Source organism: Podarcis muralis, chromosome Z, assembly GCF_964188315.1.
Source record: "Podarcis muralis chromosome Z, rPodMur119.hap1.1, whole genome shotgun sequence".
NCBI lineage: Eukaryota > Metazoa > Chordata > Lepidosauria > Squamata > Lacertidae > Podarcis > Podarcis muralis.
Genome location: NC_135673.1, coordinates 23,676,070 through 23,702,122, shown reverse-complemented (window position 1 = coordinate 23,702,122; position 26,053 = coordinate 23,676,070). Strand labels below are relative to the sequence as shown.

At 46.3% G+C, this 26,053-nt stretch overlaps 1 protein-coding gene across 2 annotated transcripts; it reads left to right on the top strand.

The window, feature by feature from the left end:
* The first annotated feature begins 500 nt into the window (after positions 1 to 500).
* AMER1 (APC membrane recruitment protein 1) lies at positions 501 to 22,040 on the top strand. Of its 2 annotated transcripts, none has more exons than XM_028714595.2 (2): positions 501 to 678; positions 7,354 to 22,040. In XM_028714595.2, exon 2 carries the CDS (start codon positions 7,438 to 7,440, stop codon positions 10,753 to 10,755), a length of 3,318 nt encoding a protein of 1,105 aa, XP_028570428.2. In that variant the 5' UTR covers positions 501 to 678; positions 7,354 to 7,437; the 3' UTR covers positions 10,756 to 22,040. The 2 variants fall into 2 exon arrangements, with proteins under 2 accessions (XP_028570428.2, XP_028570429.2); XM_028714596.2 differs by lacking the exon at positions 501 to 678 and adding an exon at positions 1,022 to 1,110.
* The last annotated feature ends 4,013 nt before the right edge of the window (positions 22,041 to 26,053 follow it).

Genomic DNA, 26,053 nt, shown 5'->3' with positions numbered 1-26,053 from the left:
TGGAGGAAAGAAAGGTAGGTAAATACATACATACATACATACATACATACACACACACACACACCAATGCTGCCCGCCCCCGGCGCGCATTGGGCATCTTCAAAACCCAATTCCACTCTGTTGAACGTCACATGCTTCCAGAGAGGTATAGGATCGCAGTGCAATCTATGCCCCTCCTTGAGTTCGATGGGATTTGCTCCCATGCAACCCAGCCGTGAATAGGATTGAAGTCTAATGCATAGGATTGGAGCGCAGGTGGGGAGCGTGGAGTAGGAACGCCCACTGATCTCAACTGGGGGCTTGCTTCTCAGTAAAGATGCATACTCTGGCATTGCAGATGTACTCGTGATAACAACTTTTAATCTACGAACTGCAGCACTTTGCATTTCAAAGAATGTTGGAGGAAGGCTGGAAAACCACAGGCGGGAGACAGAAAACCCCGCCCGACTCCGCCTCGATCGCTCCTCATTGGTTCTGCGTGGCCGTCTATCACCTTTCCAGCCGGCCCTGCCTCTCGGTAGTAGTAGCAGCCGGGAGCCTCCGGCCCCCACCTTCCCGTCTCTGCCCCTGCTCCGTGCTGGGTTTGGCGAGGCGAGAGCCATGAATGTATTGCCAACTTTCCTCCAGACGCGCGCTGTGCGGCGGGTCCTTGCGCTCCGGGAGCGCACGCAGAGGCGGGTGAGTGGGGACTGCAAGGCGAGCGAGAAGGGAGGGTGCCTGCCTGCCCTTCTGCAAGCTATACTGGCCTGCTTGGAAGTGCCAGGAGGAGAGGCGCCCGGCCGGCCGCAGCACAATCGCCCGGGGCTTGCTCGCGCAAACAGCCTGCGATATTTACGCGTTTGCAGTTTACCGACACATTCTCTCCCTTCTGTCTTTCGCGCGCGTGTACGTGTGTGTGTGTGTGTTGGGACTGGTTGTGTGCACGCGTCTTTTTCTTTTGTGTCGACTCCTGCAGGAAGTCGGGAGGCCTTTTTCGCTTGCTTCTCCCCCCACCCCCCGCCGCCCTTTCTTTCTGCTGTTGCCATCTCTTTTGGAGGAGAAAGAAAGAAAGGACAGGCGCGGGTGGGATTTGTGGAGCGGAGCCGATCACCTATCACTCCATCGCAGAATGTAAGTGAGGCTTCCTCCGGTTCTCTAGCCTCTTCCTTTACCTCCGTCGGCAGTCTCCCTCCCTTTCCCCCCACCCTTGGGTAGGCCGGGCGCTGGGTAGCTTTGTTGCTGAGTTGCCGGAGCTTGCAGTGGCTGGTGGTGGCTGGCCTCCCCTGCTGAGATCACCCCTTCCCCACCGCAGACGCGCCGCGCTTCTTAAGCATCCTATTATTTTTAAGAGGCCAGGATAGCTTAGAGGCAAACCTGGTGATAGTTTGCCTGCAGGAAGCCCTAGGATTAGACCCTGGTACCTCCCTCTTCTATTTTATTTTTAAAGGACCAGGTAGCAGTGCTAAGAAGCACACTTCTGCAGCTTTTCAGAACCAGAAAGCATTTCGAGTTGGAAAGCATCAGGATCTGTGAAATCAGAATCTATCAGCTTCCTGTGCTCTTTTTCAGAAAATGGGGTGGTAGCTTTGTGGTGGTGCACAGGCTTTAAGTGCAGAAGAACCAGGTTTGATTCTTAGAAAATGTGGGTGATGGGAAACTCTTCTGCTAGAGAGCTGTTGTCCATCAGAGCAGACTATATTGGGCTAGATCATGGAGTCCCTGTACCATCATCTTCCTTTGGCCCTCCAGATGTTCTTGAAGTACAACTCCCATCAGCACCAGCAAACATGGGCAGTGGCAGGGGAAGATGGGAGATGTAGTTCAACCACACCTGGAGAGCCAAAGGTTTTGGTGAAAAACTAGTTTGGCTGGGTGTATGACACTTTCATAGGTGATTATGCTCCATCCACTTATTGCCCTCTCTGTCTGGGGAAAAGGGCATATGAATAGTGTGGCCTCTCCACCATGAAACTCTCTGGCTTGGTGGACTCTTGCCTTTAATATCTTAATCCTCAAGAGGTGTTAGGCTGGTGGGTAATAGGGACAGGCTTTTTCAGTGGTGGCCCCACAACTTCGGAACTCCCTCCTTGCATAGATACACATGACCTCATGACTGCTGGTGTTTAAAAATTCCAAACCCTGAAAACAGTTGTCTGTGTTTCGCTGAATTGTGTTGTGCATGAAAAAAAATTAGCTGCTACTATCCTTGGGTGTAAGGGACGCGGGTGGCGCTGTGGGTAAAAGCCTCAGCACCTAGGGCTTGCCGATCGAAAGGTCGGCGGTTCGAATCCCCGCGGCGGGGTGTGCTCCCGTTGTTCGGTCCCAGCACCTGCCAACCTAGCAGTTCGAAAGCACTCCCGGGTGCAAGTAGATAAATAGGGACCGCTTACTAGCGGGAAGGTAAACGGCGTTTCCGTGTGCGGCTCTGGCTCGCCAGAGCAGCGATGTCACGCTGGCCACGTGACCCGGAAGTGTCTCCGGACAGCGCTGGCCCCCGGCCTCTTGAGTGAGATGGGCACACAACCCTAGAGTCTGTCAAGACTGGCCCGTAAGGGCAGGGGTACCTTTACCTTTACCTTATCCTTGGGTGTATATTTTATTTTCATGTGTTTTAGAGTCTTGTAAACAGCCTTGTGAAAGTGGTGTGCCTGGAAAGGTGGGCTTTTCCTTTTTTTTTTAGTAAATAAAGAGACTTTCTTCCCCCCAACACAGTTCCCTGATTGTACACCTAAAATGCTGCGTGTGGATGTGTCAAACCTCACTTTGGAAATGCACAAGTGTTGTAAAATTGCACACCTTAACATTGGCTGCAGCTTCTTATTGAATGTAAATTCCATCACTCAGTCGCAAATATATGAAATTTCTGGAGGAAACATTTCTCTCTCTCTCTCTAGGCCTACATAAATCCAGGTTTGATAGGACAATGAACTCAGTGGTGGAGCATCTGTTTTGCATGCAAAAAGTCCCAGGTTCAATCCCCAGCATCTCTAGGTAGGGCTGGGAGAGAATCCAGCCTCAAACCCTGGAGAGCCGCTGCCAGTCAGTGTTGACAATACTGAAATAGACAGATTGGTGGTATGGCTCAATATAAAGCAGGTACCTGTGTTTCTGTGGCTGGTCCTTCAAGTCCTGCCGATTTACAGCGGGACTTGGCTTCCTTGCGTTGTGTTTAAGTATCATAGAGACTGACATTGTTTATTTATTTATTGTATTTCCCCCCCACCCTTTTCTCCAAGGAGCTAATGGTGATGTACGCAGTTTTGCCCCTTCCTTACTTAAACCCCACAACAACCCTGTGAGGTAGGTTAGGGTAACAGGCAGTGAATGACCCACGCTCACCCACTGAGCTTTATAGCTGAGTTAGGATTAGAACCCTGGTCTCCCAAGTAATAATATTCCCACTCTCTTAACCCCACACTGGCTCTCCCCTGTTACCTGTGGCTTGTCTCCATCACAAAGAAAAGTGACAGTCTTGTGGCATGCCTTTAAAAAAACTGACAGATTTATTATTGATCAATCCAGCTTCTCCAAGATGTTGTTGGACTACAACTCCCATCAGCCGCAGCCAGCATGACTGGCAGTCATCGATGACGTGAGCTGGAGTCCAGCAGCAGGGTCAGGATAGGCCCTAGGGGCATTATAAAACAACAAGAGTCAGAAAACCTAGCTGAATCTTCTTCAAGGCACACAGAGATCTATCTACAGTTAGGTATATCAATAGCTAGGGTTTGTTTTTTTCCTTTAAAGAAAAGGGGGGGAAATGAAGCCTGGGTTTCAAGTAAAAGTCAAGAGACACTTATTTTGAACATCCCTTTCACACGTTTTTATATTTGTGCTAGGATAATTTATTTCCAGATTTTAGAATTCCCAGCCAGATCCTATGCATAATTAAGTGCACAGGACTGTAGGCAAGGTCAGGCAAATCTAGTGTCAAAAGGAATCATCTGGATAGTTTTGTAAAAGTAGTTAATGACGTCTATGTTAATCGCTGTCAGCTTTTCTTTGTGATAGTTGCATTAAATGAATACATACAGAAGAACTAATGTTGACCATCATTTGACCCCATTTTTAAAAAATCACAATTGGGGTTGGGGGGTTGGAGGCTTGCATCTGCTTGCCTCCCTACTCGTTTTACAACATTGTATGTCCTGCGATTGCATGAACACAGTTTATAGCAGGACTGAGCAACCTCTAGCCCATCAGACTAATAATGCATGCTCATTTGGCTCACCGGACTGTTTTGGCCATGCTACACTCACCTGCCAGTCACCTGATGTCTTATATGATGCCAGGGGTGGACAGGTTAAAAAGGTGGCTGCACTGGGCCAGAAGCACCAGCTGATAGTTGGCACTTTAGGAGACTCATGCTCGGTTCTTCTTAAGTCCTGACCATCCTCTGGGACCTCCCAAGAACTGCGTGCTGAGCTTTGAAGTTCCTAGCAACCAGATGATTTCTGGCACTTCAAAGTGCTGCACAGAGCTGTTTGCAGGAGGCTTGCAGAGAATCCTGCACAGTGCTTTTAAGGTTCTAACCATCATTGCCACCTCATATGACATCAGGTAATTGACAGGTGCGGCAGCCTCCCACCTTTCAAATTTGGTGGTGTAGTGGGTAGGATAAAGAAGAATCTTACAAGGTTAGAGGGTTAAAGGTGGCCTGATAGACCATCAAGCATAACTCCTCGCTTGGCATAAGTGTGGGGAACCTTTGGCCCTCCAGGTGTTGCTAAACTAGAACTCCCATCAGCCCTGGCAAGCACAGCTAATTACCAGGGGTGACGTGAGATGTAGGTGAGAAGCATCCGAAGGGCCACAGGTTCCCCACACCTGGGGTAGAGGCTCCCCAGTAGATGGCTGTCCAGTCCCTGCAGAATCCAGGAGATTCATTAAGCTCTTGTGAAATTGTTTTCTGTGAAGACGAGTTGTGTAAAGCAAAGCACCAACATTTGACCAACATGAGCTCATCAATTTAGAATTTGTGCGGCTGTTAGCGATGGCTGCGACAATTCAAATGAAAGGCTATTCCATTGTAGCTGGAGAGCTATGCAAGAGAGTGAAAGTGATTTGACATGATATTAAAAGTTGGCTTGTGATGCAATACCAAAGGTGAGATGGTGTTTTGAAGTCGGGTGGCCTTTGGTGAAATAAAGCTGGCATTTTGTGGGGAGGGGCTTGCTTATGCAGCATGAGTGCCTTGGTGGGAAGTTATTTATTTACCCATATTTATTAATTTATATCCTGCCTGCCCTCCAAGGAGCTCAACACAGCATGCAATGTGTTCTCCCTCAACTCTTCTCTATCTTCACAACAGCCCTGCGGAGTAGGCCAGGCTGGGTGATAGCGACTGGTGCAAGGTTCTGCAGCTGTAGGCCTTCAGTCTGGGTTGTGTAAACTGCCTAGCACTGCCAGGGTATGGACTGAAGGCACGTGAACCCCCTTCCTGAAATGAAGCTCATCTGGGTCTGGCCAGTGCCTGCATAGGTGGCCACCTGGGAATCACATGAATGTTAAAAGGTAAAGGGTAGAAGGACCCCTGACCATTAGGTCCAGTCGTGACCGACTCCGGGGTTGCGGCACTCATCTCGCTTTATTGACCAAGGGAGCCGGCGTACAGCTTCCGGGTCATGTGGTCAGCATGACTAAGCCGCTTCTGGTGAACCAAAGCAGCGCACGGAAATGCCGTTTATCTTCCCGCCAGAGAGGTACTTATTTATCTACCTGCACTTTGACGTGCTTTCAAACTGCTAGGTTGGCAGGAGCAGGGACTGAGCAACAGGAGCTCACCCCGTCGCGGGGATTCGAACCGCCGACCTTCAGATCGGCAAGCCCTAGGCTCTGTGGTTTAACCCTCACATGAATGTTAGCACAGGTATTATACCTGGAGAACAACCTTTTTTACATCCCCTTCTGAGTGCTTTAAAGTAGAGGCACAGGGAAGATAGACTGGCATCTATTGACAGATCTCTGGGTGTAGTTATCTAACAAGGCTTTGTAATTTAATCCCAGAAACTGTCTCAAGATAATCTTAAACAGAACAGTGCTGATGTAGAAAGTTTTCAAGCCATAGGGGTTATAAATGAAAATTTTGAAGCAGCTGTCTCTGATCTGATGTGACTACTATGATGGAAATGCTGCATTTGAGCACAGGCATTTTCACTTGGTCGGAAGCTGTTGAAGCCAGGTGCAAATGCGCCTGATGCCTAGTTAATTTCTAACACTGCATGAAACTCACTGCTCAGTATCAGTCTAACTTACTTCTCAATGCTGTTCTGAGGATAAAGTTTGGAAGGGGAGAATGATGTACGTCACCTTGGAGGTAAGGTGGGATATAAATTCAATGTAATTAATTAATTAAAAGACTAAATTGTGTGTTTCTGTGCTCAGTGCAGCTTACCTTTCCCTTTTAAGAGAGTTGGTGGGTGCTCACTATTAATGAGAGATAGAAGTCTGGCATTAATAACATCGCAGAGTCCCCTGCAGTTGCTTTGGCCTGTACTAGTCTTGGAATAAAAATTGCTACCAATGTTGACTGTCCGAAAAAGAATGGGGAAAAGCTCTGACTTGATCGATGACCTGATGTTAGAGCTCTATTTCGTTCTTAAATGTGCCACCCTGAGGCCTGTAGCTCTCTCTTCAGTCCGTTGTGGGGCCACAGGAGAGGAGAGAGAGAATATGACCAATAAATTGGTGGAACAGCCAATTCCAGGATTTCTTAGGCCTCTTGTCTGAAAATTTATTTTATTTATTTCATACAATTGGATACACTGGGAAACCTCAAAGCAGATTATAAAAAGACAATAAAATGAAGAAAAAACTACAGCCCTACTTTAATACACACACACACACAAATACTACAACATGTTAAAATTACCTCAGCTTTCTAATCATCTGGTTAGAATGCTTTTAGCAGCTGCCAATAGGCAAGGAGTTCCAGAGAGCAGGTGCTGCCACACTAAATGACCAAGTTCTTACAAATATAGAACAGGTATTTTGTGGCACCTGTTGCAGTGCCAATTCTACCCGTGGAAGTGGTTGAGTGGACACATGTGCAATAAGGCTTACATTGGGTTACATTAAATGTAATGTCCATTTGTGTATTTGTCAATTTCTCCTACCTAAGGCTGCCAGCTATTTACCTAATGTAGGCTCTTCTGCTTTTTTTGAACAGCTGGGAGAAATGTAACAGAGGCAGCTTTCCTCCCATTTGTTACATCCCTCCCACATTTAGAGGTATGGGAGCCCCAAACAGGGCAGCTGTTGTGGCCCTGGCTTTGCTTGGTTACGATGCACTTGGATGAAATAATGCTCAGCACCAGTATCCTCTCCTGATGCATTTCCTGTTGTCCCCCTCCCCTTCTTTCCTTTTTCTTTCAGATCAGCCAGGATGCTTCACCCAGAGCATGTTGAGGAAGATGCGGCCGCAAGAGACTGCCCGCCCAGCTAAACCCGCATGCCAGAATGGCCGCCACAGAAGCTGCCTGCACTGGAAACAAACCTGGAGCCAAATCTCCACTGGTAGAGGAAGGCCATCACCATCAGCGGCTGCAGGAAGAGAATGGGGCAGCTGACCAGCTCTCTGAGCACAGCGATGCCTCCTTTGCCACGGCGGAGCCCAGCCGCCAGCCGCCACCTGCTGGGAAGCTCAGGAAGACTGCCTTCAAGCTCTTTGGTGGGAAGCGAAGCATCTGCACCCTGCCCAGTTTCTTTGGTGGGAAAAACAAAGGCCAGGGAAAGGGAGCTGCAAAGAAGGGCCTGAGCAAGAGTAAGACACACGATGGCATCAGCGACGTGGGGTACGAAGAGGCCAACTCGGGTGGCGGAACAGACTTCCCTCCTGCACAGCTGCCGAGTTCTCAGAGCGCTCTCCTGGGAGCAGACGCCAGCCTCAGGGTTGGTTTTGTCCGGCCATCAGCATCCCTGTCTGGAAGCTCTGAGGGCTTTGAGAAGAAGCCCTGTGGGGAGAAGTCCTTGTTCCTTCCACGCTCTAAGAAGGGGCTCAGGGGCCTCTTCAACAGCATCCGGCGCCACAGGAAGAGCAAAAGCACTGAGCCCGAGAGGACGGAGTTGCAGGAGTGGACTTCAAGGGATGCTGTGGCTGAAGGACTGCCCAGTGCGAGTAAGCAGAAGAGGGGTGCCGAAACCCAGCAAGTCTTGAAGCAGGGGAGCCTAAAAAGCACTGCACTTCCACCAGAACATGGGGAGCATTTTCATGATGACGCTTCTTCTTCACCTGGATTAGCGGCTGGTCTCAATAAGTCAAGAGAGGAGGTCCAACCGGTGGCCAACGAAAGCAGCTCTGTAGGGGATGCAGCCAGAGGAGGGACGGGCAGCGAAAGCTCTCGAGATGCAGAGCTGGAAGCAGATGACACCCTCTGTGCTAACTCTGTGTGCGGAGAGCTCCCTGATGCTCTCCAGTCTGAGGACCTAGACAGAAGCCCTCCCAGTGTCCCATCTGGGGACCAGCTCAGCTTGATGTTTGGAGATGTCACTTCCCTCAAAAGCTTCGACTCCTTTACCGGCTGCGGAGACATCATAGCTGAACCAGATATCGACAGCATCGCTGAGAGTGCCACCACTGCAGAGCGCGGCAGGGATGTGGCCAAGAGGAGCTCCTGCCTAGTTACTTACCAGGGTGGAGGGGAGGAGATGGCCATGCCAGATGACATAGAGGAGTATCTGCAGCAGATGTGGGAAGGTGCCGTCAAAGCAGATGCTGGATACGAAACACGCCTTCCAGAACTCATGGCGAAATGTGAGCATCAGGGAGTGAACGGTGGCAAGCCAGAGGTCCACCTCTATCCTGAAGGCACAAGGGGTGACGTGGACCTCTTAACACCACACAGTGACCAGCAAGAATCTGCTCCCAACAGCGATGAGGGGTACTATGACTCTACCACTCCAGGTCCTGATGATGAAACTGGCGATGGGCTTGAAGAAATCAAGAAGGACCGCCTCCCGAGGGACAGCTACAGTGGCGATGCGCTGTATGAGTTCTATGAACCTGATGATGCCCTCATGAGCCCCACTCGTGCTGATGAATCTTGGTTTGGGAGCAAAGTGTCCCCACCAGAGATCTTTTCCATGAGCCAGTTCTTGGACTTTGCTCTCCCTGACGAGAAGGATTTGGTGCAGATAATGGGCCAGAAGAGGGAAGTGATGGAAACCGAGGAGGAGAGGCTGGCTGCCATTCAGAAGCAGCTGCTCTTTTGGGAGATGCAGAGGGAGCCAACTTTGAAAGACCTGGATATCCTCAGCAAAGACCAGCACCACCCCAGAGAAAAGCTACATACGGAATGTAACACGAAAGTGACCAGCCTAACCGACAAGAGTCCGAGTGGCCTTGGCTGCGATCAGATGTCCCCCCCTGCTTTGAACAGTGGCCTGGATGCTGGAATTCTAACTGAGAAGCAAGAGTGGAAAGATTTCAAGGAGATGCTGTGCCCAGAGAAGCACTACAATGGCAGTGGGGGCCCTAAAGTGCACAGTGGGGGCCTTTTTCAGCACGTGGAAAATGGCTCAGTGTTGGATTCAGATAGAGAGCATCCAGGGCTTGAACCGGGTGCTTTAAGTGGCCTGGAGAATTCTGTGGCATTCCCTTTCTTCAAAACACACAGCTGTCCACTCAATGAGCAGCCAAGCAGAACCGAAGCTGACTTTGGGGAGCCCCCCAACATGGAAAATGAACCAGAACAGGCCGTTAACTTCTCCCAGGCATTGGTGGAGTTCACCAGCAGCGGGACTCTCTTCTCCAGCCTCTCTGAAAGCCTTGGGAGCTCTGATTCAGGCTCTGCGTTCACCCAGAACCTCCCTGCCCTCCCAACGATGGTCACGTTCGACATTGTTGATGTGGAGCAAGAAGGCGAAGGGGAGTGCGAGCAGCACCTGGGGATGAACACTGATGAGGACATCGCTGCATCCTTTGAGGCCTTTGACGATAGCTACGCTGCAAAAGAATCCTTCGCCGAATGTGACGAGAGAATGTTTCCTGGGTGCTTCCAGAGCTCTTTCCAAAGCTGCAACTGGGGTGTCACCAGCCTTCCCCGGCGCATGAGGCTTCAGGAGATGAGTCCTCCCATGCCAGAGCCTCTCTCCAGCTGCAGGAGGAGCAGGTCCCTTGACACTGAGAGCTTGGAGTTCGAGCTGGCTAGCTTGCAACTCTCCAAGGGTGGCTTCAAGCCTTTTGACCTCTGGTCTCGATGGAGTGGCTGCAGGAAGGATCCTGTGTCTCCTGGTCTAGATGCAGACCGTGAAAATGCTCTGGGCTCTCCAGAAGGAAAGGAAGGAAGTGATGCTGCTGTCTTTCCTTGGGCAGAGCTGCAGCAGAATGTATCATGCAGGGAGGATTTTCCCTCACAAGGCGTGAAACCATGGGACTGTGACCTGAGCACCCCAGCCTTCCAGAGCACGTGGGGTGCATCGGAGCAGCCAGGTATGGAAGCACCTTGCATGCCCCTGGTGCAGGAATCCGCCAAGGAGTCTGGTGGGAAACCTCGCGCAGATGTGGCCAGCGATCCAGCACCGATGGCAACCAGACCAATGGCCAGACCATCCAGTTTGCCTCTGCAGACTCCTGCTGTGCCCCAGGAGGTGTGTGCCTCCCACAGGCCTGGTGGGGACAGCGCAGGTAAAAAACTTGCTTGGGTCCTTCCTTTGGGAGAGAAGGGGGCTGACCTGCTCCCGGACCCCAGCTTCACCCATTCCCCCGACAAGCCAGCAATGTGCAAACCTGCAGGTGTGACACAAGGAATGTCCCAGCTTCACAGCAAGCAGTGCTGAGACCTTCTGATGGCAAGGCTGAGCGTCGTGGGAGCGTCGACTCTCTGATCTGCAGAAAGGGAAAGCCCCCACGTTGGAGGTGGCTGCTTGTGCTGCCAGCTGTTGGAACACCGCGATGAATGTAACAGTAGCCAAATAGCTTGCAGGAGAGGGTTAAAGGAGGATTAGGGTGGGTTTGGTTCCCTAGGGCCTGCAGGGAGACTTGGAACATTACAGATGGTTAACTTTGATTTGAAATTGGGTGGTGGTGGTAGTAACCAATTCTTTCATTAGTGGTGGGTAAGGCAGAGTGTGCCTGATAGGACTTCTGTTATAACTCATCACTGCTTGATGGTGCTTCTTGTTGGGTTGATGCTGAATTGCACTTCCATAGTGTGAACCACTGTTAATCCTGAACACAATACAGGGGAAAGGTGCCAACACCTTGGCTTGGAGATATTCAGATATGATGTAAGAGAGCTCTGGAATGTCCAGCTTGCCCTTTAGTTAAAATCAGAAAAAAACAATTTCTTAAAACCAACTAACTGGGTGCTTTTTAACAAAAAACGAGTGGTTGTAACAACTTTAAGAAATGGGATGGTTTGCTGGTGGTAAAAAGAAAAAACTATTTAATAAACGTTCTGTGTTTTTGACAGCACAACCCTACTGTGCATTCCTTCTCTGGAAGCAAGCCCCACTGAGTTCAGTGGGGCTTGCTCTCAGCTAGGGGTGCATTGGTTTGCAGCCTTGTAGTGCAGTCATGTGCAGATCTACTTAGAAGTAAGTGCCACCCTTTTCCAAAGGGGGGGGGCTACTTGCAAGCAGTTGTGCATGCAGAGCCATCTGTATCAGGTGGCATTTTGAAGATGAAATAAGACCCGCAAAGTGTGTTGCCTGCCAGGGGTGGGTGGGTGAGAGTGGCAAAGCATTGGGCATGTGGTTATAATGAGGCAACGTTTGGCCAGGGGAAAAGAAATACTAGGAAGACATTTAAAAATTTGGCGTATTTTATGGATGCTGTCAGAGTGGAGTGGCACCCAAGTGACTGTAGAACTGCAGACTTCGAATAGATATGGTGTGTGTGTGTGCTTTAAGCTAAAAGCAGCAAACTGTTTCAAACTGTATCCCTTTTTAAAGATTTGAATCCCATTATTTCCCTTATGACTAAATCTCACTCAGTGGGATGTCCAATGAAATGAATTCTCCTGTGTGCCCCCAGAACAGAGCCTCCCCCCACAAAAAAATAATTTACTCTTGAATACTTGGGTTCTAATGCAAATCTGGGCAAGCGTATTCACCATACTGTGGTTTAACTGGCTTGTGTAATGCAAGGCTGGCATTCTGTTGTTTGTAAATAAACGATATCAAGGATGGGGAAACTGTGGCTCCCCAGGTGTGGCTGGGCTACAGCTCCCAGCACCCCTGACCATTGGCCATGCTAGGGCTAATGGGAGTTGGCTGTCTGGAGCATAGCTGTCAACTTTTCCCTTTTCTTGTGAGGAATCCTATTCGAAATAAGGGAATTTCCCTTTTGAAAAAAGGAAACGTTGACAGCTGTGGTCTGGAGGGAGCTATATGATGGACTTCTGCTTATAGATGCTATGTTGCAAGGCCAAATGTAGCCTTCATTGGAAAATCTGTTTCCTCTCTTCCATGCAGGGCTGGCCCAAGAAGTTGATTGGAAAATCCAAATCTTTCCACACATGCAAACAGATGCTACTGTTTAATCAGCCAGAAAGGTCTCCATCAAAACTCCACTTGAAGGGACCTTGTGAAAGCATGTTGGAGCTGTTGGTGGGGATGTACAGGAGGGCTTCTTGGTGGATTGAGCCCCAGGAATCAATTCTGTTCACCTCTTTCTCAGCTGCCCCTTATGGGATTGCAACATCTATTGCTTGAGGTGGACATAAGAAGAGCCCCTATTGGATCAGGCATATCTAGTTCAGCTTAGTTTTTCTAACTGTGGCCCATTAAATGCTTCCAGGAAGGCGGCAAGCAGGGCTTGAAGGAAACAGACCCCCACCCCCACCCCTTGATCAACTTGCCTTGTGAGAAACCTGCCATGGCCTTCCACCCAGAAGTGATCTTTCTGAAAGGTAAGGCTGGCAGTAGAGGAGGGTCCTCAGAAATGCATGAAACTAGCACTAATCTGTCTAGTCGAATCTGGTCAACTCTTGACTAGCAGAAGCTGTCCAGGGATTCAAATTTTTTGGGGGGGTCTTCAAAGCCCACTATGCAAGGGGCCTTTTTTGGTTGCAGGGGGAGGAGATGCCAAGGGGGAGGAGTACCAAAGACTGGGGTGTCCTATATTGGAGGTGGGGAATCTGGCTCTCTGGATGTTGCTGGATTCCCATCAGCCCCAACCAGCATGGGAGCTGTGATTTGTCTTCTGGTCCAGGAACACCTGGAGAGCCACAGGTTCTCCTCCCCTGCTGCACATGCAGACCAAATGTTCTGCTGCTAAGGCGGGCCTTGCCCTCTTGTTAATTTGCTCTGGAAGAGTCATATCTGGCATGGTAGCTTTTAGGAGAAATCATTTTGAAAGAGGTGGTGCACAACTTGCTGCTTTGCTCAAGGAGTGCCCATACCTGCCAGTATTTGTTAGCTAATAAATCAGAGAAGAAGACCAGCAAGAGGAAAATCCTACATTAGAGCCAAGTCCCTTGAAGCTGCTGTCAGTACAAGGGCAACTTCAGAGGAAGGGCCCTACCTCACTGCTTTGCATTCAAAAGATCCCAGGTTCATTCCTCAGTGGCACCTGCAGGTAGGGCTGGAAGGGGTTTCTGCCTGAAACCTTGGACAAATGCTGCCAGTTAGTGTAGACAGCACTGAGCTAGATTGGCAAAATGTTCTGATTTGGTATGAAGCAGTTTCTTATATTCTATCTTCCCTTCACTCTTGTTTTCTTTTTTTAGCAGTGTGTATGTAAATACTATGTACTAAGACTCGATTATTATTATTATTATTATTATTTTTTTAAAAAAAACACCTCTGACCAGCCTCTTATGAAAGATTAATCTTATTTCCTGCTGTAGCTCAGAGCCAGCCAAAGAGAGTGAGGAACCTGAGGTGGAAAATCCAAATGGTTTATGCATACCTTAAACTAATTAAGATAGCATCGAGAAGTTTTCTTGCACTGGGCTCTTTCTGTTCCTTTGTGGGGCTCTTCATGTTCATTCCAGCAGGGCTCAGCTGGGAGAGTGTTGATGTACTTACCCAAAGGCCAGATCTGTCTCTGCCTATAGTACTTCATGGCACAACAAATCTCCTGTCTGTTCATCATTTGCCCACCTCCAAAGGAGGATTAGCCATGTGAGATGGGTTGCCAGGTTTTTGCCTTTCTGTTATCTCATGTGGCTAACCATCCCCTGAAGTTCAGAGGGGGCTAAGCACATGGCAAAAGGGTGTGTGTGGAGTTCTGAGCTAGCCAAGATTTCCCCCCTCAATTGAGAACTACATGCCGACCTTTTCCACATACATCACCCACTATGAAGGATGCTTCCTCACGTGAGAGAACCTAGGCAACTGATAGCCCACCCTGTCCCAAATGCTAGTGCAGAGGTGCTCTGACAAGGCAGAGAGTGCATGCTCTCTTGCTGGGAGTGCATGCATGCCAGCACGTTGAGCTGCATGCTAGCAAATCAGTTCTGTCCTGCTTTCTTTGCCTGGAGTGGCACCTGGCCGGAACTTCTTGTCTTGTGATTCTATGTAATGTGTAGACTAGCTTGCAGCCTGCTCATCACTCCTGCCTTCACTAAGCAACTGAATTAACATCAAACCCAAATCCTCCTTTGCTTTCAGTAGAAAGCGCAGTCAGCTGAATGTTCACAGAACTGGTGTCAGACCTTTGTTCTCAGTACGCATGGGGCAGGTTGAGGGTGGGGCTTGCACCCACACCCCTGCACCTCTGAAGCTTTAGCTTTCAAGTGTTCAGGGGACTTAGGAAACAAGCTGCAGAGCAGTTGTGGATGAGGTCCTTCTCCTCAAGCTCTTGATTTGACAAAGAATCCCTCCTGTGGGATGGAATGTAAACATTTGCTTAAAAGATAAGTATCTGGGCAAGACAGGGACACTGGGAACCAAATGTCCAGATTCGCAAATCCACCCATGTTAGATTGCATAGATCTTTTAGGCTTGATGTCTGCCTGATTAATGGCCCCATTGACCCAAACACAACCAAATGGCCATGCAAAGTAACTCACCGGGGGCCTAATAAGCCTCCATGTTTTGGTATCTGTGTGGGACTGCCAGTGAAGGAGCCTTGTCAAACAGCTGCCAAGCTGCCGGGCCTGTCTCATTTTGCCTCTGTTCTGAATTGCTACCGCTCACAAACTAGAACTATTAATGACCACACTGTATCGCACACAGGTTTTCACTGTGGCCTGCCTTGGCCAAGTCTTCAATGTGTTTTGGGTTAGGTTGGTAGCATGGCAGGTCCCCCCGCCCCCCATTTTCCTTTTGAACACATCACCAAAGACATCTTGTGAAGTTTGTTGTCAAATGGTGTAACTCTTGTTGATAATGTATTTGTGTAAAAACAAACAAACCAACAACTCTGTGCTAATAAGAATGTTCTTCTACAAATGTGTGTGTGTGTAAGCATTTTGGTTTTTACATATTTAATGGGGGAATTTTAAAAAAGAAAAGAAAAACATTTTTATACAAGTGTGTACAACAGTTTGACTCTGCCTTGGTAATTTGACCTGTTTGTAAAGGATTTTTCAATCTTCGTACTATATAACCTTTCCTCTGTCTCTTTTTAAAATTACCATCTTATCTGATTTGGTCTGTGGCTAAAAACAATGATTTGGCACACAGAAATGACAGCAGGACAATGGGGTTGCAGAAGCATGAAAGGTTGGCTGCTTGTTCGTCTTTCTCTCTTCCTATGGTCTTGTTTTTTGGATTCTTGGCCAATGGTAGAAGTACCGGCTTTGCATTCAGAAGGTCTTGGGTTCCGTTCCCATATCTTCACTTAGGGCTGGGAAAGATGCTTGCCTGAAACTGCAGAGCCACTGCTTGTCAGTGTAGAGAATGCTAAGCTAGATGGACCATCGTCTGACTCAGGGTAAGGCATCTTCCTGACTTGAAAGAAGTAGAACAGGGTGGCCAACCTGTGGCCCTCCAGATATTGTTGGACTACTGTCTCCATCATCCCTAACCATTCACCAAACTGGCTGGGGCTGATGGGAGTCCAGCAACATTTCTGGAGAGCCATCGGCTCCCCACTCCTGACCTAGAATAAGGTTCCCAGACATCCCCGTTTCCTGGGGACAGTCCCCAAATTTACAAATCAGTCCCCATTGAAGTTGAAAAGTGTCCCCGGGCTCATTGGAAAAAATCTGGTAACCTTAACCTAGAAGGTAGGGAAGGTTGACTTCAGTAGTGAAGCTAATTGTATTTTAGAATTATTTATGCAGAATGTGGTAGGATCTTGGATATGGGTCATGTTTTAGACTGTTTCCCCACACTAAAGGGGGGGGGACCCTCACTGCACATCAGAAATTAGTTTTGAGGGAAAATGTTTAGCATGGCCTTTTTTCATGGCTAGTTCACCATGAAGATTTTAAGTTGGGGAACATTCAGAAATTGGACCTCCCCCAGACAGTCTAAAGCAGTCCAACTTAGAATTATGCCAGCTCATCTTGCACCCCTCAGTAATGTATCAGATGGCTCTAAGGAAAGAAATAAAAGGCCGTGTTGATTTGTGTCTATGGCTATAACCCAGAACATTGCCCACTGTAGCCCCTTCACTAATACTGTTGTCTTCCTAAGACTAAGAATAGCTTTGCCAAGGAAGACATTCAGTAGTCCAATGAGTAGATGAAAGTCTGTACAATCAAAGCTTGAATATTTGGCTGCAACCCAAAGAGATGAAATGCATCCAAAAGCGAGCACTGTGTACAAATACATAGCTTTGACTTTTAATTTTTAATAGAACTGTTTCCCCAATTGTTGAAGAGGCAAGCCACTATCCATGGTAAAAAGCTCTTTTTCTCTCCAGTCATTGGAACTGTTGCTTGATGAGCAAAGACTGATTGTTTGCAGAGTTCTGCACTGTGCTTGCCTACAATATCTGTTGATGCTCATTTGAGGCTGGTTCTTTTTCTCCCCATGAAGCATAATGTTTTTATAACAAGAGGTCCAGAATCTTCATGTGTGATTCTAGTAGGAATTGTTGGGTGGTGTGGGACTGCTTTGGAGAGGCTTCTTTTCAGGTTTTGCAATCTTGTGCAGTTCCATTAAGAATGGAAGTATCTTTGGTTTCCTTTGGATGGCATTGGGTTCAAGCCAAGGAATACTGGGATTCAAGCTGGGATTCCTGTTGCAATGGGGCAACAGTTGGTTGGTTAGTGTTAAGTGGTTGGGCGTGGAGATAGCATTGGTACTTTTACTAGCAGAATAGGCAACATGAATTCACATGCTCTAAACCACTGATATTCAACTGGTGGGTCGGGACCCACTAGTGCATTGTGTGCTGCTCCAACGTGGATTGCAACAGGAGAACTACCACCATGCAAACATATGATGAAAAATTAAGAAACTGGTCCCGGAATGCATATTCAGGTTAAAAGTGGGTCTAAAAAGGTTGAAGATACTTGCTCCAACCCATGCTGACTTCTAGTCTAGTGTGATCTAGGGTTGGTTAGGGGTGGATTTGCTTTACAGTCCATTAGCATGTTTTTAAAACTACAGGACTTCAGGATGTCTTGCCAGATAAAGCATAACTAAGCTGTGCTAAGTGATCCTGTGGATGCACTCTTGCTTAAGAATTTAAGAAGTCATTTGCTGGGATCATATTGAGCTCCAGCTAAGTCCAGCACATTTGTGAAAGTCCCAACAATCAGCAGGCGGCAGATGGTCCAGTTCTTACCTCCCTCCAGATTAAGAATAAGTGGACAGTTGTTACAGTGGAGGGAAGGAAGATGTGGAATCTCCCCACAACCTGTACCGAGACCAGTTCCTTTTTTTAACTTGGTCAGAAGCGATCTAGAGTTAGGGGGTGAGCAGTGAGTTTGCAGATCATACCTTGTTATTTTAATGTTGTGAACGTCCAAATGGGTAGGAAAGAGCCCTGAAAGGGTTGCTTTGCAAATGGGGTGAAAGAGCAACAAAACAGCAAGTTAAGATTCAGTGTGGGTGTAAAGTGATGTATACTGGAGCAAATAAACCCTAATGTTCTACACATGCTGAGGGGATTAAGAACAGGTAATCAGGAAAGTTATTTAGGGTGCATGATGAATATATAGATCAATGAAAACATCAAACCAGTATGAGGTAGCTGGGGGAAAAGGGAAACTCCTTGCTAGGGATTATTAGGAAAAGGATTGAAAAATAAAAGCTACAGTAGTATAATGCCCTTATACAAATCTATGGTGTGGCCATGCATACAATGCAGTGTATGGTTATAGTCAGTGAATCTCAAAAAGAAGACAGGGCAACCAAAAGCAACTGGAAGGTGGAGGACCTTCCAGTTAAGTTAAAATGTGGCCTTTTTTTAAAGGAAGAAAGAAGTGACTAAATACTATAATCGAAGAAGAAGAAAAACCTTGCCTGAGAGTAAGCCCTACTGAATTCAGTAGGGGTTACTTCTAATGGAACATGATTAGGATTGTACTGTAAGGCACAGAATGATGGGCTGCTTAAATTGTACAGGTGTTTCTCCCTCCTTTGTAACACCAGAAGGGATCATCAAAAAAACAACAACATTGATTAGTGGTAGATTCAGAAGACAAGAGTTTCTTCATTGCATGCATAATGCAACTTACAGAATTGGCTGCCTTAGGATTCATTTATTTTATTCTATTCCACGTATGTCCCTTCTTTCCTCCATAGAGCTTACTGTGGCATACATGTTTCTCCCTCACCCCTAATGCTACATATATAATGCAGGTCAGATTACCAGGTGCTGTGCCTACACTGCACATCCGAGATTTATCTATTTTTCTATAGGTTTCATTGTTGTTGTATACATTCATGGAAATTTTTTATGGGCTGTTCTTTTTACTGTCTATTTTTAAAGAAAGGTGCAATTTGCAGTTTTGAAAGGGGGGAAAGCATTGGCTACTGCTTATACATGTGCAAAACAGTGGCGGGGGCGCAGCATGCTGTTCAGAGGTCATTGCTGGACTATAAACTGACAGCCATCTTGGAAGATTTTAAGTCCCCCTACCTTTTTCATTCACATATACCCCTTGCTTTTCTGGGCTCTAATATGCATTTAATAACTTTTTGTAACCCTTGTCGAATACTGTTTTGTGGTGTTTTCTCTCTGTGTGTGTCTTTATTTCTGCTTTTAATCTGTAAAGGGTGTCCCATTTTTTTCTTGCAGGTCATCTTGGTTGCTACTTAAAGCTAATAAACTTGCGTATTCCCCCCCTCCCCTTCCTTTTGGTGAAAACTTGATCCACAGTTAGGATGGTTCTCCCCTAGATTTACATTAACAGAAAAAAGGGAAATGCTAAATGCCGTGAAATGTTTTCTCTGTTGAATAAGGTAGCCAAGTTCCTTTTCCATTTTTTTCTGGCTGGTCCTTTTTAGTAAACTATGCCTCCTTGAGTTAGCTACAGCCTTTCATTCCACATTCATTGGCAAGAATGTGGATTGACATCATGCTTTGTTATAGGGGGAATTTGGATGAAACTTAAAACACCTGAGTCGTCTTCTTTCCCTCAAAGATAAGAGGACTGGTTCTAATAAGTAAAAATCAAATGCATTCCAATAGTACTACTTTTCTTTGGAAGGAGATAACTGCAAATTCCTCATATGGCCTTGTATCAGTTGAAGAACACTGTTCACATCTCAGTGTCAGTTCCTGCCATTATCTGTCTTTATTGCACCACCTTCAGGCTTGTGGGATATACTTTTGCTTTTCACTGAGGACCAGCAGCTTAAGTCAGGTGCCACTGAACCCAGGAATTTTGCTTTGAAGTACAAAACCAAGTGGAGCTAACAGTCCTTCCATACAGAAATGCACTCCTAGCTACCCCCAAGCTTTCTAACATTTCTGCAGTACCATTTAAGGCAGGGAGTAGAGTTGTTCTGTTGCTGCTATTCTTAACCAGTTGGGAGTCAGAAATCCTTGAGATCTCCCAGCAGATGCCTACCCCTGCCCATACCTTCTGCCTACCCCAGCCATGAAAGTATGCAATGCAGGGCAAATAGTGATGCAGCGTTAGAAGGATGACAGTGTATTTCCTGCCAGTGGGTTTTGATAAACCTGTCCTGCAGCTTCTCAGGCATAACTGGGGACAGACTGACACTAATTGTTTTACAGCTGAGGTGGTTTTATCTCCAGGGCCAATATGGTTTTTGTAATGCTTGTGCAACCAGTAATGCATCTCTGCTTTTTTGCAAGTGAGGAATATAGTTCTCTATATATTCCCCCCTTAAAAAAACAACAAGCCCAACCCTATCTGTTGCACAAACGGAAGAAGGAGATTGAGGACTGTCAGACTGGCTGATGAAACTACCTCTTAGCTGCAAAGCTGGGTTATACCATGAAGAACCCAGCTGTAACATCAGTCTTCACCTTTCACAAGGCTTGGATACTCCTGCACTGACTGAAGATGGGTGCAGTAACATATGGGGTTCCAACCACTTGGCCTTGCCTCTCCATATCCTTGTGTACCTATTAATACTTCCAGGGTCATGCCTGGAGACTGATGCATCACTGTTTTGCAGAGCATTTGCTAGGTGTATGTCTTGTCATTGCATGTTTTCCTACAGGACCCTCAGTGTAGGGCGTTGCTTCTCCCAGTGTTTTTGAGGTGTCTCTTACCAGTTTCAGTTTTCCTGCTTCAGGTTACCTAAAGTGAGAGAGAAGGCGCACATTCATAACTGAGAATGGCAGGAATTGAAAATAATTGTAAGAGGGCCCCCCCTTCCTACCCCAAAAAGGGAGTTGGTATCTGCTTTGTAAAGTTGTGAAGATAATCTCCCTATTTTGGGGGGTGGGGAATAATTTGATAGTTCACTTGGTGCTCATTTTCCAAAATAAGTTATAAGAACTGGTCTGCCATACTGGTTTGCTAAAAATGGCTCAAAGCTCACCCCTGCTGCCACCTCTGTAGGTGACTACTTTCAGTTATTCACTCTTGACTGGCTCTTAATCTGTGATGAGTGGATAAGAACGCTGATCTACTTTACAGAGTTGCACACCCTCACTGTGAAGAACAGAGAGTGGTTTTCATCCTTGCTGCAACACTGGGCTAGGAGGAGAAACCTCCCACCCCAGAGCTGTCATGGGGATGAAAAACATTGACTTAACTTTGTTAGATCTGCTCTTTTGCCTGTTTCCTAAAGTGCTAAGACCTAACAATATTGCTGTGCCAGAAGAGGATAAGCCCCCTTTGCTAGGTAAATGGAGGTCCAAAGGGAGAGGCTAGGCCCCTGGTTTTTGCAAAGGGCTGGTGAGCCACTGGAAGTAGCTTCATGGGCTGGATACAGGCCGTGTGTGCTTTGCACCCATGTTATGGGAATTAGTGACATAATGTCTGTAAGATGCTTTAAATTACTGAAGCACTAGAATTGTATACTAAGTGTTCCTCCTAAGCCTTGGTAGGCTTAAACATTCCATTATAGTACTGTATTATTGGGGCTGGTTTTTGTCAATGGCTAATGTTGCTGTTTTGGTACAGGGTTTACATGTAAAGGCTTGAGAGGGAAGTGATTTTATGTACCCTAATCCAGAGAAGAAGATGCACACATGGACTCCAAATTAGGGATAAGGCAAATCCAGATGTCCACTCTGCTCCTTTCAGTAGGATCCCCACATAGCTGGATCGGGGGGGGGGGAGACTATATAGAGCAGTGGTGGAATCCTGTGTCCCTCCAGGTGTTGTTGGACTCCCAATCCACATCAGCCCAGCCAGCATGGCCAATGGACAGGGATGGTGAGAACTAAAGTCTAATAATATATGAGGATTCAAGATTCCCCACGTCCTGAGTTAATTGGTGACCTAGGATGCATAGGCCCAGTTTTACTTCTTACCATAGAACTTTGAAACCATTCCTATTGAAGGCAGTAGGATTTATCACAAGTAAGTGGTTTTAGGTTTTCAGCCTCTTATTTAAACACTGCCAGATACTCATTTATGCGGTTTGATTTAAACAAACTGTCACTCCATTATCCTCCATTGCTGTGTCAGCTGGTTTATGTTTTTGCTGAAGTTTCATTAATATTGGTTTATTTTATTTTCATTTTATCTTCAAGTTTTTAATGTGTTTTTCTTTGTTTTGCAATGTATGCCCTCCTTGCTGAAGTCTAATAAATAAATCTGAGGGTTTTTAAAGAGACCATCCTATTTCATTAGTGTCCTTTGATTTATTTCTTTTTACGGGAGCTTCTTCCTTGCTGATGCCATGGTCATAATCTTAACCAAAGAGGAAGAAATAGGAGAACAAAACAGTTTGCAATGCGTCTTCCTATCAGCATTCACTAACCTGGTGCCCTCCAGATGTTTTGGGACTGCTCCAATAGGCAGAGTCTCAGTGCTAGTGCATGCCACAAGGAATCGTAAAAATATTGGCAATGCAATAAAAACATACACTGAACAATTGCACATACAAGATCAGCTCAAACATTTGCATATATAAAAGCAAACATATATGGAAATAACACATCAAATCGCACTACAAATAAGATAGTATCTGGGATTTTAAAAAATCACTTAGAAGAATGTCTTCAACAGGTGTTGAAGAGACAAGGTGCCTGTCTGATGTATAAAGTGAGGGAGTTTCAAAGGGTAGTTGCCACCATAGAGCCTGATTCCTGTATGGAACACTCCTCTTGAGAAGATGGTACCTGCAGGATGCTCCTCCTAGAATCATAGAGATGGAGGGGACAACGAGAGTCATCTAGTCCAACACCCTGCAGTGCAGGAATCTTTTTGCCCAACTTGGGGCTTGAACCCACGACTGAGATTACCAATCTCGTGCTCTGCTGACTGAGCTAGCCCTCTCCTGCAGAACACAGCAATCAGTTGGGTTATGTAGAGAATAGGACCACCTTTCAGATATTCTTTTCCTGAGCTGTACAGGGCTTTGCACACCTCAACTAGCACCTTGAACTTAACCCAGTAGCTGAATGTCAGTCAGTGCAGTAGTAGCGTAGGATGGTGGTTATCCCACCATCAGTGAACAGTTGAACTGCCATATCTTACAGTAGTTTCATCTTCTGGCTCAGCCCCTCATAAGCCACATTTCAGTTATCCCACCTGGTGGCTACCAGAGCATGGACAACAGTGGTCATGTTATCTCAGTCCAGAAATGGTTGTAGCTATTTTACTAAAAAAAAACTGGTAAAAAGCACTCCTAGCCACTGAAGTCACCTGGACCTCTAGGAATCCAGACTATGAACCTTCTCGTTTAGGGAGAGTATGATCAGCACCTCTGCCTTCCCAGGATTCATTGTTAGTTTATTGGTCTTCCAGCTCACTATAGATTTCAGGCACCAGTTCAGGGCTACAGCTGCAGTGCTACAGAGAAACAGATCTGGGTCTAGTGAGCTAATGTACACACAAACCGCTTGGAATGCATGAAAGCAGTAACTGGCTTATAAAATGTATATAGGCTCTTGGTCTTGAACAAGTCACCAGGCTTTTGCACTCAGACTTCACTGAACCATGGAAGGCCAGCAACAACCCTATGCATTACTTGAACAGTCTCCCTCCCCACTTGAAATGAATGGTGTCACTGGGATGTCACAGGTGCACACAGCAAATGTGATGCTCCCAACCAGGCTAGAAATTTTATTTCTTAAAAAAATCTGGGTAAACAGTTGCACATGTGTATGTACCTTTGTGGTGCTGTGTGCAGCGTTTTCCATGCCATGCATAATTTTATAAACCTATATCATGTCACCTCTTACTCGCCTAAAGTCCCCAATACTGCATCCTTTCTTCATAGGTGACTCACTCCACCCCCTTGATCATATTGATTTCCCTTTTCTGAACCTTGCGATCACACTGCTGAGTTTAAGCAACTCTCTCTTTACAGGGTTTAGAATATGAGCCTCTGTTTTTGGCCGCAAGTGGATTTATTGAGGCAGTTGATGCTGCTGAGAGGACACCAGATGTGTGTGCAGTGGCTGGTTCCAGGTAAAAAACACAGATTAGCAGATGCTCTTGGCTTCCCAGCTGTTTTATTCTTACTGAACATCATCTGGGAGTGGGTGTTGTAATCAACTAAAAGAAAAAAGCTTAATTCCATTCCAACCCCTTAAAAAAAAAAAAGCCTTCTAAGCTTAGCTTGGCTATTCCTGCTATTTCGGATGCTCAGGCATGGCTGCTGGTACTTACAGAGTCAAAGCTGCATCAGCCACACACAGAAGAAATACCAGGCTTGGAGGAGTTTTGCAGAAGTACAAAACATATTGAGAAGGAAAAAAGTCTGGAGGGGGAACCCCCAAAGTAGCCGAATAAGCAAGGGAGGCTGGTCCATTAGGGCGAATGGGGCATCCATTCATTCATTCATTTCCTAACAATTGTACACTGCTTGTAAAAACAAACAAACCTGAAAACTGTTTACAAAAAAAGATAAAACAATCAGTAAGAATAATTAACAACAACGATTTAAGACTTCCAAAACGTTATTTTTTAAAAAAAACAACTAAAATAGATTAAAGCTCACACCAACTTTCTAATCATCTGGGTTGCCTTATCTAAACAAAAATGCTTTTATCAGGCACCAAAAGGTATACAGTGAAGCTGCCTGCCAGATATCAATAGGCAGGGAGTTCCAAAGTGTAGGTGCTGCCACATTAAAAGATTGAGTTCTTACAAATGTAGAAAGAGTATTATGTGGCACCTGTAACAGTGCCAGTTCCACTGATCAACACAGCAGAGTGGGCATATTATGGGGGTAAGGCAGTCTCTTAGGTAAAATGCTCCTAGTGCAGAATGCACAAAAAAGACATTTCCTAACACCTCAAATTTGGCCATGTAGCAAACTGGCAAGCAGTGCAGATCTTTGAGCACGTGTTACATGTTGACAAGGCCTCACTTCTGTCAGCGACTGTGCTGCAGCGTTCTGTACTAACTGCAAATTCCAGATCAAGCTCAAGGGAAGCCCCTCAGATAGCATATTGCAGTAATTCAATCTTGAAGCAACCATTGACCCACCAACTTTAGCTTAGCCTCAGCCAGCTCCCACCAGCCTGCCTTTTGCCTTACAACCAGTCAGGGTGCAGCTTCAGAACGGTGGGAGTAGAGACACTTCTTCAGGTATACTGGGCCGAGGCCGTTTAGGGCTTTAAAGGTCAGCAACAATATTAAATAGTGCTCAGAAATGTGCTGGGAGCCAATGTAGGTCTTTCAGGATCGGTGTTATATGGTCTTGGCGTAAACACATCAGTGCAGGATTATCTTTTTTATATATAACAATTCTAAAAAGCTTTGCTGTTTATGTACTTTCACAGTGATTCAGAGTCTTAATTGGGATGCAGTCTTAAACACCCAGTTATTGAAGAAGAGCAAGTCACTCTGTACTTTGGAGGAACTTATGTCTGAATAAATATGCTGAGTTTCTTCAGAGTATGGATCTGACATTAAAGAATGTTTGCACTGCATAGTACAAAGTCAACCTAATGACTGATTGTCCATCTGCAGAATTTTTTATATTCTGAGCCAGAGAAGAACATCTCAGAGGAATTTGTAATACATCTGAGCCTTACAAGATCAGCAAAAACATATTTGGAACCAAGGTGATTCTGAACTTCAGCGGCATGGGTATATACACAAATAGCTGCTCAGCATGAAGGAGAAGGGCTGTCTCCCAGTGAAAATGCATTTGCTTTTTATGTAGATAGTCCTCATTTCAGTTCCTGGCATTCCAGATACTGCTGGGAAGGGCTCCTGCCTGAAACCCTGAAGGGCTGCTGCCAGTCAGTGCAGACAATGCTGGGCTAGTTGGACCAATGGACTGACTTAATATAAGGAATCTCTGTATGTTCATAAAAGCCACCACTTTGAGGGTTTGTTATTATTGTTATTATTATTTCTAATTCATGTGGGGTGAGTAGTCATTTTAATTTAATATTTTAGGGTCCTCGTTCCAATCTCTCAGTTTCAGGGTTTCTCCAACAGTCATTTGCATAAAATGGCTTTCAGCTTTATCTGTTATGCAGATCTTAAAGAAAGCACAGAGAAATGACGACCAGGGTGTTTTTTCTGTCAGGTACCCAATTTATGAGCATAGAGGAAAATGTCAGTATGATAAACAGTCCGTAAAATCACTATGGCTAAGCAAGTGTAACCCATTTTGACCCAACATCCCCTCAGTTGGATCTGTGTAAAGCCATTAGCAAAGGCAGCACCTG

What these genes read in the sequence shown, in the direction of transcription:
- AMER1 (XM_028714595.2), top strand. Translation starts at nt 7,438, where the DNA reads ATGGCCGCCACAGAAGCTGCCTGCACTGGAAACAAACCTGGAGCCAAA.